Source organism: Zophobas morio, unplaced genomic scaffold (assembly GCF_036711695.1).
Source record: "Zophobas morio isolate AGI-343-1 ecotype UQ-CSIRO unplaced genomic scaffold, CSIRO_AGI_Zmor_V1 ptg000040l, whole genome shotgun sequence".
Classification (NCBI taxonomy): domain Eukaryota; kingdom Metazoa; phylum Arthropoda; class Insecta; order Coleoptera; family Tenebrionidae; genus Zophobas; species Zophobas morio.
In genome coordinates, this window is record NW_026972145.1 from 3,980,037 (window position 1) to 3,996,205 (window position 16,169).

The window sequence follows — 16,169 nt, forward strand, 5'->3', positions numbered from 1 at the left end:
TTTTCGATGTTCAATTTTTATTTTTTTTTCAATTTTACATTTCTTCGGTATTTCGTTTTTTCAATTTCGATTTCTAAAAGTTTACATTTTGTGATTTTTAACTTTTTCGATTTTACTATTTTTTTGAAGTTTCGAATTTTGGATTTTTCAAATTTTAGATTTTTCGATTTTTTACTGGACCTTTCGATTTTTCGACTTTTCTATTTTTCAATTGCATGAATTTTCTAATTTTACGTTTTACAATTGTTTGAAATTTCGATTTCTCGATCTCCCGATTTTTCGACTTCTCTGGTTTAGATTTTTCAAAGGGTATGTCATTTGCCTAAATCGCTCTTATTTTAGCAAATACTAGCCCCGCCCACCCACCCTTTCTTTTCTCAGAACGTATGTTATTTGCCAAAATCAGTTTTATCTTAGCAGGTACTAGCCCCGCCCACCCACCCTCTCTTTTCTTGGAAGGTATGTGATTTGCCAAAATCACTCTTGTCTTATCAAATACTAGCCCCGCCCACCCACCCTCTCTTTTCTTGGAAGATCAATTTTTCAACATTTCAGTTTTCGGATTTTTTAATTTAATGCATTTTTCAATTTACGATTCTTCAGTTTTTCGATTTTTCAATTTCGATTTTTCACATTTTATATTTTTCGATTTCTCGATTTTTCGTTTTTAGCTTTCAAAATTTTTCAATTTCTTCAATTTTACATTTTTCGATTTTTCAAGTTATAGATTTTTTAATTTCCGATTTTTTGGTGTTTCGATTTTTGAATTTTTCGATTTTCCGATTTTTCAATTTTTCAATTTTCCGATTTTTTTTGTTAATTTTTATTTTTCCGTTTGGGCCATTTCGATTTCGTGATTTTTCGATCTTTTGACTTTTCATTTCTAGATTTTTCATTTGTATTTTCCAATTTTTCAGTTTTCGGATTTTTCAATTTTTAATTTTTTCGATTTTACTATTTTTTGAGGTTTAGATTTTTTGATTTTTCAAATTTTCGATTTCTCGTTTTCTTTATGTTTGAATGTTTCGATTTTTTGGTGTTTCGATTTCTCTGTTTTTCAATATGTACCTACTTCGATTTCTGGATTTATTGAGAAGTTGATGTTCCAATTTTTCGATGTTCAATTTTTATTTTTTTTTTTCAATTCTACAATTCTTCAGTTTTTCGTTTTTTCAATTTTGATTTTATAAATTTTTAGATATTTTAATTCCTCGATTTCTCGTTTTTTTTTATTTTTCAATTTTTCGTTTTCTAAAAGTTTACATTTTTGATTTTTAACTTTTTCGATTTTACTATTTTTTTGAACTTTCGAATTTTGGATTTTTCAAATTTTAGATTTTTCGATTTTTTAATAGACCTTTCGATTTTTCGACTTTTCTATTTTTCAATTGTATGAATTTTCTAATTTTACGTTTTACAATTGTTTGAAATTTCGATTTCTCGATCTCCTGATTTTTCGACTTCTCTGGTTTAGATTTTTCAGAGGGTATGTCATTTGCCTAAATCGCTCTTATTTTACCAAATACTAGCCCCGCCCACCCACCCTCTCTTTTCTCAGAACGTATGTCATTTGCCAAAATCAGTTTTATCTTAGCAGGTACTAGCCCCACCCACCCACCCTCTCTTTTCTTAGAAGGTATGTTATTTGCCAAAATCACTCTTATCTTATCAAACACTAGCCAATTTTTCGATTTCTAAAAGTTTACATTTTTGATTTTTAACTTTTTCGATTTTACTATTTCTTTGAAGTTTCGATTTTTGGATTTTTCAAATTTTAGATTTTCGATTTTTTACTGGACCTTTCGATTTTTCGACATTTCTATTTTTCAGTTGTCCGAATTTTCTAATTTGACGTTTTACAATTGTTTGAAATTTCGATTTCTCGATCTCCCGAATTTTCGACTTCTCTGTTTTAGATTTTTCAGATTTTCAATTTTTCGACTTTTAAAATGGGTGGGTGGGTGGGGCTATTACTTGCTAAGGTAAAACTGATTTTGGCAAATGACATGGCCTCTAAGAAAAGAGAGAGTATGTCATTTGCCTAAATCGCTCTTATTTTACCAAATACTAGCCCCGCCCACCCACCCTCTCTTTTTTCAGAACGTATGTCATTTGCCAAAATCAGTTTTATCTTAGCAGGTACTAGCCCCACCCACCCACCCTCTCTTTTCTTAGAAGGTATGTTATTTGCCAAAATCACTCTTATCTTATCAAACACTAGCCCCGCCCACCCACCCTCCCTTTTTTTGGAAGAACAATTTTTCGACATTTCAGTTTTCGGATTTTTTAATTTAATGAATTTTTCAGTTTAACGATTCTTCAATTTTTCGATTTTTCAATTTCGATTTTTCACATTTTTTATTTTTCGATTTCTCGATTTTTCGTTTTTAGCTTTTAAAATTTTTCAATTTCTTCAATTTTACATTTTTCGATTTTTCAAGTTTTAGATTTTTTAATTTTTGGATATTTTAATCTCTCCATTTTTTAAATATTAGATTTTTTAATTTCCGACTTTTTGGTGTTCCGATTTTTGTATTTTTCAATTTTCCGATTTTTTTTTTCGTAATTTTTAATTTTCCGTTTGGGCTATTTCGATTTCTCGATTTTTCGATTTTTTGACTTTCAATTTCTAGATTTTTCATTTGAATTTTCCAATTTTTCAGTTTTCGGATGTCTCAATTTTTCATTTTTTCGATTTTACTATTTTTTGAGGTTTCGATTTTTTGATTTTTCAAATTTTCGATTTCTCGTTTTCTTTATTTATGAATTTTTCGATTTTTTGGTGTTTCGATTTCTCTATTTTTCAATATGTACTTCGATTTCTGGATTTATTGAGATTTTGATGCTCCAATTTTTCGATGTTCAACTTTAATTTTTTTTTTCAATTTTACAATTCTTCAGTTTTTCGTTTTTTCAATTTCGATTTTATAAATTTTAGATATTTTAATTCGTCGATTTCTCGTTTTTTCGATTTTTCAATTTTTCGATTTCTAAAAGTTTACATTTTTTGATTTTTAACTTTTTCGATTTTACTATTTTTTTGAAGTTTCCATTTTTGGATTTTTCAAATTTTCGATTTTTCGATTTTCTACTGGACCTTTCGATTTTTCGACTTTTCTATTTTTCAATTGTCCGAATTTTCTAATTTTACGTTTTACAATTGTTTGAAGTTTCAATTTCTCGATCTCCCGATTTTTCGACTTCTCTGTTTTAGATTTTTCAGACTTTCAATTTTTCGACTTTTAAAGTTGTTGATTTGTTTAAGATTCTTCATTTGTCAAAATCGATTTTAAACTCGAACTCAAGAAAAAAGAGAGTGGGTGGGTGGGTGGGGCTAGTATTTGATAAGATAAGAGTGATTTTGGCAAATAACATACCTTCTAAGGAAAGAGAGGGTGGGTGGGTGGGGCTAGTAATTGTTATGATAAGACTGATTTTGACAAATGACATACGTTCTGAGAAAAGAGAGGGTGGGTGGGCGGGGCTAGTATTTGATAAGATAGACTGATTTTGCCAAATCACATAGTTTCCAGGAAAATAGAGGGTGGGTGGGCGGGACTAATATTTGATAAGATAAAACTGACTTTGCCACTTTTTCATATCCTTTTGCATAATCAAAAATTGAGGAAACGAAAAATTGAAATTAATCTAAAGGTTGAAAAAAGTTGAAAAATCGATTTTTAAATTTGGTTCTTCAATTTTGCGATTTTTGAAATTGTTTGGGTTTTTCAATTATCGTATTTTTACTTTTATAATTTGTCGAATTTTAAGTTGTCTCTTTTTCGATTTTTTAGGTTCTCAATTTTTATTTTGTATATCTTCTATTTATAAATTTTAGGTATTTTTTCACTTTTTAGCTTCTTCTTTACGAACTTACGATTGGCGTTTTTTTTACTTTTTTCACATCCTTTTTCCACTCCCAGTCAACAGAAGAACATAATTAGCCCCGCCCACCCACCCTGTCTCCTTTTCAGTGATTAATTTTATCCGATCTGAATGTTCTACAGAACACAGTAAAATTAGTCGTTAGAATGAAAAGAAGGGGAAGAGTGGACGGTGCTAGTATTTGATAAGATATAACTGATTTCGGCAGTTTTAACATTTTCGAAAATTTTTCAACTATTTTCGAAAATTAGTTGAAGACATTTTCTTGTAGATTTCGAGCCGCAGAAGTCATATCCGTTTTCATTTCTTCGATAACTCCAATGGTTTTCCCAGAATCGTCCTTTGAAATATTCAAAAATATGCAAAATAACCCCAATTTTCAACAAAATTTTCGAAATTTCACTTAATACATTTTCTTGTAGATTTCGGGCCGCAGAACACATATCCGTTTTCATTTCTTCGATAACTCTGGTTTTCCCAGAATCGTCCTTTGAAATATTCAAAAATATGCAAAATAACCCCAATTTTCCACCAATTTTCAACACAATTTTCGAAATTTCACTTAATACATTTTATTGTAGATTTCGAGCCGCAGAAGTCATATCCGTTTTCATTTCTTCGATAACTCCAATGGTTTTCCCAGAATCGTACTTTGAAATATTCAAAAATATGCAAAATAACCCCAATTTTCCACCAATTCTCAACAAAATTTTCGAAATTTCACTTAATACAGTTTCTTGTAGATTTCGAGCCTCAGAAGTCATATCAGTTTTCATTTCTTCGATAACTCCAATGGTTTTCCCAGAATCGTCCTTTGACATATTCAAAAATAGGCAAAAATGACCAATTTTACACCAATTTTCAACAAAATTTTCGAAATTTCACTTAATCCATTTTCTTGTAGATTTCGGGTCGCAGAAGTCATATCAGTTTTCATTTCTTCGATAACTCCAATGGTTTTCCCAGAATCGTCCTTTGAAATATTCAAAAATAGGCAAAATAACCCCAATTTTCCACCAATTTTCAACAAAAATTTCGAAATTTCACTTAATACATTTTCTTGTAGATTTCGGGCCGCAGAAGTCATATCCGTTTTCATTTCTTCGATAACTCCAATGGTTTTCCCAGAATCGTCCTTTGACATATTCAAAAATAGGCAAAAATGACCAATTTTACACCAATTTTCAACAAAATTTTCGAAATTTCACTTAATCCATTTTCTTGTAGATTTCGGGTCGCAGAAGTCATATCCGTTTTCATTTCTTCGATAACTCCAATGGTTTTCCCAGAATCGTTCTTTGAAATATTCAAAAATAGGCAAAATAACCCCAATTTTCCACCAATTTTCAACAAAATTTTCGAAGTTTCACTTAATAGATTTTCTTGTAGATTTCGGGCCGCAGAAGTCATATCCGTTTTCATTTCTTCGATAACTCCAATGGTTTTCCCAGAATCGTCCTTTGAAATATTCAAAAATATGCAAAATAACCCCAATTTTCCACCAATTTTCAACTAAATTTTCGAAATTTCACTTAATCCATTTTCTTGTAGATTTCGAGCCGCAGAAGCCATATCCGTTTTCATTTCTTCGATAACTCCAATGTTTTCCCAGAATCGTCCTTTGAAATATTCACAGAGATGTTTAAAATTTGTTTATTTGAGACAATAGAAAAGCCAGAACAAGTCAAGTCACGTTAGGTCAAGTCAAGTCAGGTGCATGAAATAAGAAATAAATTTTATAGCAAATAATCTTTCCTTTTTTCACATCCTTTTTCAACTCCCACTCAACAGAAGAACATATTTAGCCCCGCCCACCCACCCGGCCTCCATTTCGGTGATTGATTTTATCCACTCTGTACCGGTGGAATGATCTTATATTGAACAGAAATAAAATTATTCGTTAGAATGAGAAGAGGGGATGGGTGGGTGGGGCTAATATTTGCTAAAATAAGACAGAGTTTGGCAAATGACATATCCTACAAGAAAATAGAGGGTGGGTGGGCGGGGCTTGTATTTGCTAAGATAAGATTGATTTTGGCACTTTTGACATATTCGACCAAAAATGTTACAATTAGCGCTTTTTTTACTTTTTTCACATCCTAGATTCTATTAATTTCCACTCCCACTCAACAGAAGAATATAATTAGCCCCGCCCACCCACCCGGCCTCCATTTCTGTGAACGGTTTTATCCGCTCTGAATGGATGGAATGATCTTATACTGAACAGAAATGAAATTAGTCGTTAGAATGAGAAGAGGGGGTGGGTGGGTGGGGCTAATATTTGCTAAGATCAGACTGATTTTGGCAAATCACATAATTTCCAACAAAACAGAGGGTGGGTGGGTGGGGCTAGTATTTGATAAGATAAGACTGATTTTGGCAATTTCATCTTAGCAGGTACTATCCCCGCCCACCCACCTACTCTCTCTTTTCTTCAGTTTACAGGAAGGCATCCTTCTTATTTGTTATTGTTGCAGAAAAAATCGAAGAAATTAAACCATGATACATAAGCTCTTCAAATATGGTTTTAACGACTTTGAGATGTATTCTTTTGTGAATTGCTTTTTGTATTTCTCTGAATAATAAGACTGGGATTTGGTTTATATTCTTGGTACTGTGTTATTAGTTAAACTAAAAACTATAAATATCACTTTAGGCTTCTGATGTTTTGTGAAAATGTTTGAAAAGATTTTGGGGGCTCCTGATAATTTTGAAAGGGTTTGAAATAATCTTGGTACTCTAGTGGTTTATTAATGTCAAACAATCTTGTAATTTGTTAAGTTCTAGCCCCGCCCACCCGCCCTCTATTTTCTTGGACGGTATATCATTTGCCAAAATCTTTTCTTCCTAAGATAAGACTGATTTTGGCAAATGATATATCCTCTAAGAAAAAAGAGGGCGGGTGGGCGGGACTAGTACTTGTTAAGTTAAGACTGAATTTGGCAAATCACATTGCTTCCAAGAAAATAGAGGGTGGGTGGGCGGGGCTAGTATTTGATAAGATAAGACTGATTTTGGCATTTTGTCATATCCTTTTTCCACTCCTACACAACAGAAGAACATAATTAGCCCCGCCCACCAGTGATTGACTTTATCCGTTCTGAATGTTCTACTGAACGCAACCAAATTAGTCGTTAGAATGAAAAGAAGGGGAAGCGTGGGCGGTGCTAGCACTTGCTCAGATAAGAGTGATTTTGCTAAATGACTTACTTACTTTAAGAAAATAGAGGGTGTGTGGGCGGGGCTAGTATTTTTTTTTCTTGATTCAGTACATAGAGCAACAATCTGCATAATGTAATATAAATGTAAATAAATAAATAAAGGCTATCTATTTGAACAAGATAAGAATGATTCTGGCAAATCACATAGCCTCTAAGAAAACAAAGGGTGGGTGGGCGGGGCTAGTACTTGTTAAGATAAAACTGATTTTGGCAAATCATATAGTTTCCAAGGAAATAGAGGGGGGTGGGCAGGGCTAGTACTTACTAAAATACAAATGATTTTGGTAAATGATATACTATGATATATTAAACTATTTAATATTATAAGAGGTTGGCGGTAGCTACTACTTGCAAGTACTACCCCGCCCACCCACCCACTATTTTTTTAAGTAGTATATCATCTGCCAAAATCAGTCTTATCTTATCAAATACTAGCCCCGCCCACCCGCCCTTTATTTTCTTAGAGGATGTGTGATTTTCCAAATCAGTCGTATTTTAGGAACTACGACTACACAAGTACTTGTGTTTTGTTGAAAGTTTGTTGGACGTTCTTGATGGTTTCAATTTTAAAAGAAGATGAAGAAATTTTGGGGATCATTGGTGTTTTATTGTTGCAAGAACTTAAAATAATGTCAGGGGTCTCTGGTGTTTCCTTTTTGAAATTATTTGAAAAGATCTTGAGGCCTCCAGATGTTTTACTTTTGAAAGAGTTTGAAAGAATCCCCTATATATCTTTTTAATATGAAATAATCTTCGAGACTCCTTGCGTTTTGTTTTTGAAAAAAATTTGGAGGCTTCTTTTGCTTATTTTTTTTTTAGAATGTGAAAGAATCTTATGAATTCAGGGTGTTCTATTTTGGCAGAATTTGAAAGTTTCGCGAGGTGTTGGTATTTAATTCTTTTTGGAAGAGTTTGAGGGAATCTTGAGGTGTCTTAATGTTATTTTAGGACTTCTTAAGGGTCTCTAGTGTTTTCTAACTTTAAACAATCACGAGGACATTTGAATTTTCTTTTTGGAAATAGTTTCATAGAATCTTTGGATCTCCCAGTGTGTGTGTTTGTTTTAAGAATGTGAAATCTTGGGCGCAACTAGTTTCTTTTCAAAAAAATTGGTCTAAAGAGTTTAGACAGTACTTCCCTCGCTGTCGGAAACTTGACGACTGCATGCCTATTGTGTTTTTTTTCTCATTACATTTTTGTAGTGGGAATTTAAAAAAAAATTGCGATGACGTCATCAACATTTTTGCAAGGACACGTATATCAGTTGGGATAGATGTAGTGTAATACTAAGAATAAAATTATTATATTCTCAAATTTTCGGGAAAATGAATTGGGTCGTTTTGAATATTGATTTGTAATAATCAATAAAATAACGAAACAATTTACTCACGTATACGTATCAGAGGCAACTGAAAATCGTGTATGTATAAACATTCTTAATTTAAGATGACAGGCGTAACAGCATACGTGAGAGTCAAACAGAGAAACTGTAAACAAAACGACCATCGGTTTTATTGCTTCGACTTCCGCTTATTATATAAAACATTGGGTTTTATTTTAATTCTTGAAGGTGAAATTCACAATTGGTTGATTGTAAACATGTCTATTTCACATTCGCGGAACCAAGTGAGCACATAAAACAAATGCAGGTCTGTAATGTTAAAGTCGATGTAAATAAGCGTGCTACCCTTATGTTTCAACCGAGTTTTTCCTTTAACAAATTTTGTGTCTACCAAATTGGGTTGGTTGGGGTGTAATACTAATAATAAGTGTTGCCTTTAATTTAATCAATAAAATAAATTGACTTCATTAATTTTTTTGAACCACCTCTTAAGAAAATCTAAAAAATATGAATGGAATGATAAATCACAAGTACAAACTCATCATATTTTTTGCATTTTAGATAGGATTTATTCAGCAAAATTTAAGGGTGACGTCAAAAATATATTTACGCATTCATTAATTTTTTTGAGTCACCCTGTATATGCAAATCCAAAAAATATGAATGGAGTGATAGATCACAAGTACAGACTCATCATATTTTGTACATTTTAGATATGATTTATTCCACAAACTTTTGAGCTGACGTCATCAAGTTTTTGGAGGGGATAAGCAAATATTTTTTGACTAAAGATTTATGATGCTCTTTATAGCCTTAAAACATCTGCAACATTTCAAAGCATTCTGGTTAGCACATTAAAAATTAAATTTCAAAATGTTGTTTTATAATTTTGATTTTTTTTCCAAAAATCTGGACGTTTCGGGTGAAAAGTCGATTCAGAGTTGTAAACTACATGTGTAGGACTATGTTATTTTATATAATTGAAAACCCATTTACTATGTACAATTTTGAAGTGACGTCATCGCATTAGTGGTGGGGATGATTAGACAAATTTTGGTTAGCGTTTTACCATCTACATGATATTCTTAATATAAGTACAAAATTTCACAACAATCGGTCGAGTACTTTCGGAGATTATCTGTCTAATAAAAATCTGGGGGCAGACGGACACACGGACAGACGGACGGACAGACGGACGGACAGACAGACGGACAGACGGACGGACAGACGGACGGACAGACGGACGGACAGACGGACAGACAGACGGAAATGGGAGACCTATTTCTTCGTCTTCTAGGGGTCATGAAAGATCGAGAAAACGTAAAAGCAGAGAGTTGTTTTAACATTTTCGAAAATTTTTCAACTATTTTCGAAAATTAGTTGAAGACATTTTCTTGTAGATTTCGGGCCGCTGACGTCATTTCCGTTTTCATTTCTTCGATAACTCCAATGGTTTTCCCAGAATCGTCCTTTGAAATATACAAAAATATGCAAAATAACCCCAATTTTCCACCAATTTTCAACAAAATTTTCGAAATTTCACTTAATACATTTTCTTGTAGATTTCGGGCCGCAGAAGTCAAATCCGTTTTCATTTCTTCGATAACTCCAATGGTTTTCCCAGAATCGTCCTTTGAAATATTCACAAAGATGTTTAAAATTTGTTTATTTGAGACAATAGAAAAGCCAGAACAAGTCAAGTCACGTTAGGTCAAGTCAAGTCAGGTGCATGAAATAAGAAATAAATTTTATAGCAAATAGTCTTTCTTTTTTTCACATCCTTTTTCAACTCCCACTCAACAGAAGAACATATTTAGCCCCGCCCACCCACCCGGCCTCCATTTCGGTGATTGGTTTTATCCACTCTGTACCGGTGGAATGATCTTATATTGAACAGAAATAAAATTATTCGTTAGAATGAGAAGAGGGGATGGGTGGGTGGGGCTAATATTTGCTAAAATAAGTCAGAGTTTGGCAAATGACATATCCTACAAGAAAATAGAGGGTGGGTGGGCGGGGCTTGTATTTGCTAAGACAAGATTGATTTTGGCACTTTTGACATATTCGACAAAAAATGTTACAATTCGCGCTTTTTTTACTTTTTTCACATCCTAGATTCTATTAATTTCCACTCCCTCTCAACAGAAGAATATAATTAGCCCCGCCACCCACCCGGCCTCCATTTCTGTGAACGGTTTTATCCGCTCTGAATGGATGGAATGATCTTATACTGAACAAATGAAATTAGTCGTTAGAATGAGAAGAGGGGGTGGGTGGGTGGGGCTAATATTTGCTAAGATCAGACAGATTTTGGAAAATCACATAATTTCCAGCAAAACAGAGGGTGGGTGGGTGGGGCTAGTATTTGATAAGATAAGACTGATTTTGGCAATTTCATCTTAGCAGGTACTATCCCCGCCCACCCACCTACTCTCTCTTTTCTTCAGTTTACAGGAAGGCATCCTTCTTATTTGTTATTGTTGCAGAAAAAATCGAAGAAATTAAACCATGATACATAAGCTCTTCAAATATGGTTTTAACGACTTTGAGATTTATTTTTTTGTGAATTGCTTTTTGTATTTCTCTGAATAATAAGATTGGGATTTGGTATATATTCGTGATAGTCCTAATAATTTTGAAAGGGTTTGAAGTAATCTTGGTACTCTAGTGGTTTATTAATGTCAAACAATCTTGTATCTTGGCAAGTTCAAGTCCCGCCCACCCGCCCTCTATTTTCTTGGACAGTATATCATTTGCCAAAATCTTTTCTTCCTAAGATAAGACTGATTTTGGCAAATGATATATCCTCTAAGAAAAAAGAGGGCGGGTGGGCGGGCCTAGTACTTGTTAAGTTAAGACTGAATTTGGCAAATCACATTGCTTCCAAGAAAATAGAGGGTGGGTGGGCGGGGCTAGTATTTGATAAGATAAGACTGATTTTGGCATTTTGTCACATCCTTTTTCCACTCCTACACAACAGAAGAACATAATTAGCCCCGTCCACCAGTGATTGATTTTATCCGTTCTGAATGTTCCACTGAACGCAATCAAATTAGTCGTTAGAATGAAAAGAAGGGGAAGGGTGGGCGGTGCTAGCACTTACTCAGATAAGAGTGATTTTGGTAAATGACTTACTTTAAGAAAATAGAGGGTGGGTGGGCGGGGCTAGTATTTTTTTTCTTAATTCAGTACATAGAGCAACAATCTGCATAATGTAATATAAATGTAAATAAATAAATAAAGGCTATCTATTTGAACAAGATAAGAATGATTCTGGCAAATCACATAGCCTCTAAGAAGACAAAGGGTGGGTGGGCGGGGCTAGTACTTGTTAAGATAAAACTGATTTTGGCAAATCATATACTCTTTAAGAAAATACAGGGCGGGTGGGCGGGGCTAGTATTTACCAAAATACAAATGATTTTGGTAAATGATATATTTACTATTTAATATTATAAGAGGTTGGCGGTAGCTACTACTTGCAAGTACTACCCCGCCCACCCACCCTCTATTTCTTTAAGTAGTATATCATCTGCCAAAATCAGTCTTATCTTATCAAATACTAGCCCCGCCCACTCGCCCTTTATTTTCGTAGAGGATATGTGATTTTCCAAATCAGTCATATCTTAGGAACTACGACTACACAAGTATGTACTTGTGTTTTGTTGAAAGTTTGTTGGACGTTCTTGGTGGTTTCAATTTTAAAGCGAGATTAAGAAATTTTGGGGATCATTGGTGTTTTCTTTGTGAAATTATTTGAAAAGATCTTGGGGCATCCAGGTGTTTTACTTTTTTATGAAATAATCTTCGAGACTCCTTGCGTTTTCTTTTTGAAAAAAATTTTGAGGCTTCTTTTGCTTAATTTTTTTTTAGAATGTGAAGGAATCTTGGGAATTCAGGGTGTTCTATTTTGGCAGAATTTGAAAGTCTCGCGAGCTCTTGGTATTTAATACTTTTTGGAAGAGTTTGAAGGAATCTTGAGGTCTCTTAATGTTATTTTAAGACTTCAGATGTTTTATTTTCGTAGAGTTTTTTTTAAGAATGTGAAAGGACCTTGTGGTCACATTGTGTTTTTTTACTTCAAAAACCTGACGATGTTCTTGATGATTCTATTTTTGAAAGAACTTGCAACACTTAAGTTTTCAGTTAATTACTGGCTCTTTTTTGCACTGGTAGGATACATATACCTGTGGGAATGAGACTTCCCAAACTGGAAAAATATAACTGCCTTCTAGGACCGCATTTATTTTATTCATAGGATTAAGTTTAATTTCACTAAATATTTATTGCATTTGAATCGAGGAGGGTAACTTTATCGCTTTCTCGAATTTTTGGGTTGCTCAAACCCCGTTTTTCGCCTATTTTAGGACATATAGTGACTTTTTTTGGGCTAAAATCCCCTTTTTAGACTCATATCCAATTTTGACGCGGAACTTATTTTAAGGATTTTTACCTTCCTCTTGGCGATGCTGTGGTAGATCCGCGCCCTGCACGCCCTGAAGCATCCCCAGGTGAACAGCGGCGGCCTCGGGGTGCGCACCTCCGTGTAGGTGTCCCTGTGCAGACTCGAGTACGACGCGTTCCACGGCCATACCTGCTCTAGCCCGTCTAGGGGGTGCCGCGAGCCGTCGGGGGACGACAGAAGTCTGGTGGCGCTGAGCTGGTGGCTCACGCCCCCGCTGCAAAAAACTCACATTTAATACCACGTCATCATCCCCGCAGACACCCCATCCAAAAAAACTCGCCCAACAACTGGTAACCTACACCCCCGTATTCCACGACCTGCCAACCTCCCACTAATACTTCCCTTATCAATCTTTCGTTCGCAAAGCAAAAAGGAAAGTTTAACTAAACCGTGCCACGACTTCCTCCCCTCCAGCGCAGACCGTGACACAATAACGAGCTCTCGTAACCAATCACCGCGACGAACGATCACTCAAGATACCACTACCTGATGAAGTCGTGCGAGTTGAGGCTCTCCCAAGACATTATTTATTCATTGGAGCCGAGGGTGCACTTGCTGCACTTTTCGCACATCGACCGGCCCGACATCCTCGCAGCGGCTGGGTCGCAGAGTGCCAAAAGCAACGGAACGGGAAAAAAACCAGGAGGAGGAATCGGTTCTGGGACACAATATGTGCACGGAAAAACACACCCCTGCGACCACCATCCAGCATCCCCGACTGAGGCAAAGCAGATCATTATTTCGGGGGATGTCGACGGCGCTCGCAGGATCTCGGCAGGGATGAAGGGGAGCGACTGGATCGGCTGGCTTCGCTGCTCCTGCAACGTTCCTGCAGGAGCGCGGGGATGGGGCGCCTGTTGCGGATGCATGCTGCAGGACAGGAACGAAAGTTGGACCGTTGCGGTTTCGATAATTGTTTAATCCAATAAGGTGCGAACTTATCAAGGAATCGATGTTGCCAGATTTGGGGAAGTTTGGACGTAGTTGGGGCTCGGGAAGGGAACGCATATGTGGTGGAGGAGGATTTTGTGCTTAATTTTCATTACGCCGTATTTGCGTGGGGCGAAGAGAATGTTTAATAGGAGAGAGTCATTAATAATTCTGAGGAGGATTTAAAATAGGAGGAGAATCTCGGAGTTCCACAAGTCCCGGATGTCGACACGTGTCGACATATTTTTAGTGATTGATGGATTGGGCTTATCTGGGGTCTACAAGTGCTATTGTTTTTAACTTTTTTTTACTATAAATAGATATGTATTGGGAGAATGCTCGCTCCGCTCGCCCTAAGCATTGTTTTTTAAATAACATAAATTTGAACCGTTACATTCTTATTTTATCAAATACTAGCCCCACCCACCCACCCTCTAGTTTCTTGGAAGGTATGTGATTTGCCAAAATCAGTCTTATCTTAGCAAATACTAGCCCCACTCACTGCGAGTGGAAAAAGGATGTGAAAAAAAACGCCAATCGTAACTTCGTAAAGAAGAGGTTAAAAAGTGAAAAGTATATAAAAATTATAAAAAGAAGAATTGCAAAATAACAATTGAGAACCTAAAAAATCGAAAAACAGACAACTTAAAATTCAAGAAATTGTAAAAGTAAAAATCCGATAATTGAAAAACCCAAACAATTTCAAAAATCGCAGAATTGAAGAAACAAATTTAAAAATCGATTTTTCAACTTTTTCAACTCTTAGATAAATTTCAATTTTTCGTTTCTTCAATTTTTAATTATGCAACTTTTTATTTTTAAGTTTGGATGTGTAATAATAATTATAATTTTTAAAATTTTCAATTTTTCAATTTTAGTATTTTAGAACTTCTCAGTTTTTAATTTTTCAATTTCTCCCTGATGTAGAGAAGATAAGACTGATTTTGGCAAATCACATACTTTCCAAGAAAAGAAAGGGTGGGTGGGCGGGGCTAATGCTTGCTAAGATAAGACTGATTTTGGCAAATGACATAACCCCTAAGAGAATCAAAACTAGCCCCGCCCACCCACCCTCTATTTTCTTGTAAGATGTCATTTGCAAAAATCTGTCTTATCTTAGCAAATATTAGCCCCACCCACCCACCCCCTGTTCTCATTCTAACGACTAATTTTATTTCTGTTCAGTATAAGATAATTCCATCCATTCAGAGCGGATGAAACCGCTCACCGAAATGGAGACCGGGTGGGTGGGCGGGGCTAATTATATTCTTCTGTTAAGTGGGAGTGGAAATTAATAGAATCTAGGATGCGAAAAATGTAAAAAAACGCTAATTGTAACTTTTTTGGTCGAATATGTCAAAAGTGCCAAAATCAATCTTATCTTAGCAAATACAAGCCCCACCCACCCACCCTGTATTTTCTTGTAAGATATGTCATTTGCCAAAGTCTGTCTTATCGTAGCAAATATTAGCCCCACCCACCCACCCCTTCTTCTCATTCTAACGACTAATTTTATTTCTGTTCAGGATAAGATCATTCCATCCATTCAGAGCGGATAAAACCAATCACCGAAATCGAGACCGGGTGGGTGGGCGGGGCTAATTATGTTCTGCCAAAATCAGTCTTGTCTTATCAAATACTAGCCCCGCCCACCCACCCTCTAGTTTCTTGTAGGATATGTCATTTGCCAAAATCTGTCTTATCTTAGCACATACTAGCCCCACCCCCCCTCGTCTTATTCTAACTAAGAATAAAATCAATCACTACAACAGAGATAGGGTGGGTAGGGGGGGCTAATTATGTTCTTCTGTTGAGTGGAAATGGAAAAAGTATGTGAAAAAAGTAAAAAAAAACGCCAATCGTAAGTTCGTAAAGAAGAAGATAAAAAGTGAAAAACTATCTAAAAATTAAAAAGAAGAATTACACAATAAAAACTGAGAACCTAAAAAATCGAAAAACAGACAACTTAAAATTCAAGAAATTGTAAAAGTAAAAATCCGATAATTGAAAAACCCAAATAGTTTCAAAAATCGCAGAATTGAAGAAACAAATTTAAAAAACGATTTTTCGACTTTTTTCAACTTTTAGATAAATTTAAAATTTTTCGTTTCTTCAATTTTTGATTATGCAACTTTTTTAGTTATCATTTTGAAAGCGTAATAATAATTATAGTTTTTAAATTTTCACTTTCTCAATTTCAGGATTTCAAAATTTTTCAGTTTTTTATTTTTCAATTTCTCGAAGACACAGAGAAGGTAAAACAGATTTTGGCAAATGACATATTCCCTGAGAAAGGAGAGGGTGGGTGGGCGGGAATGGTACTTGC

The 16,169-nt window shown here is 35.0% G+C and overlaps 1 protein-coding gene across 2 annotated transcripts in view; it reads right to left on the reverse strand.

Moving 5' to 3' along the window:
• LOC135140655 (43 kDa receptor-associated protein of the synapse homolog) overlaps positions 1-13,593 on the reverse strand; it is a 62,975-nt gene extending 49,382 nt beyond the window's left edge. The window contains exons 1-2 of one of the 2 annotated variants that reach the window (XM_064071296.1): positions 13,400-13,593; positions 12,902-13,127 (exon numbers count right to left, since the gene is read on the reverse strand). In XM_064071296.1, the coding sequence (XP_063927366.1) occupies positions 12,902-13,127; positions 13,400-13,437 (264 nt within the window). In that variant the 5' untranslated portion in view covers positions 13,438-13,593. Of the gene's footprint in view, positions 1-12,901; positions 13,128-13,396 lie in introns of both variants that reach the window. The other variant, XM_064071295.1, reaches the window with a different exon arrangement.
• Positions 13,594-16,169: the final 2,576 nt, after the last annotated feature.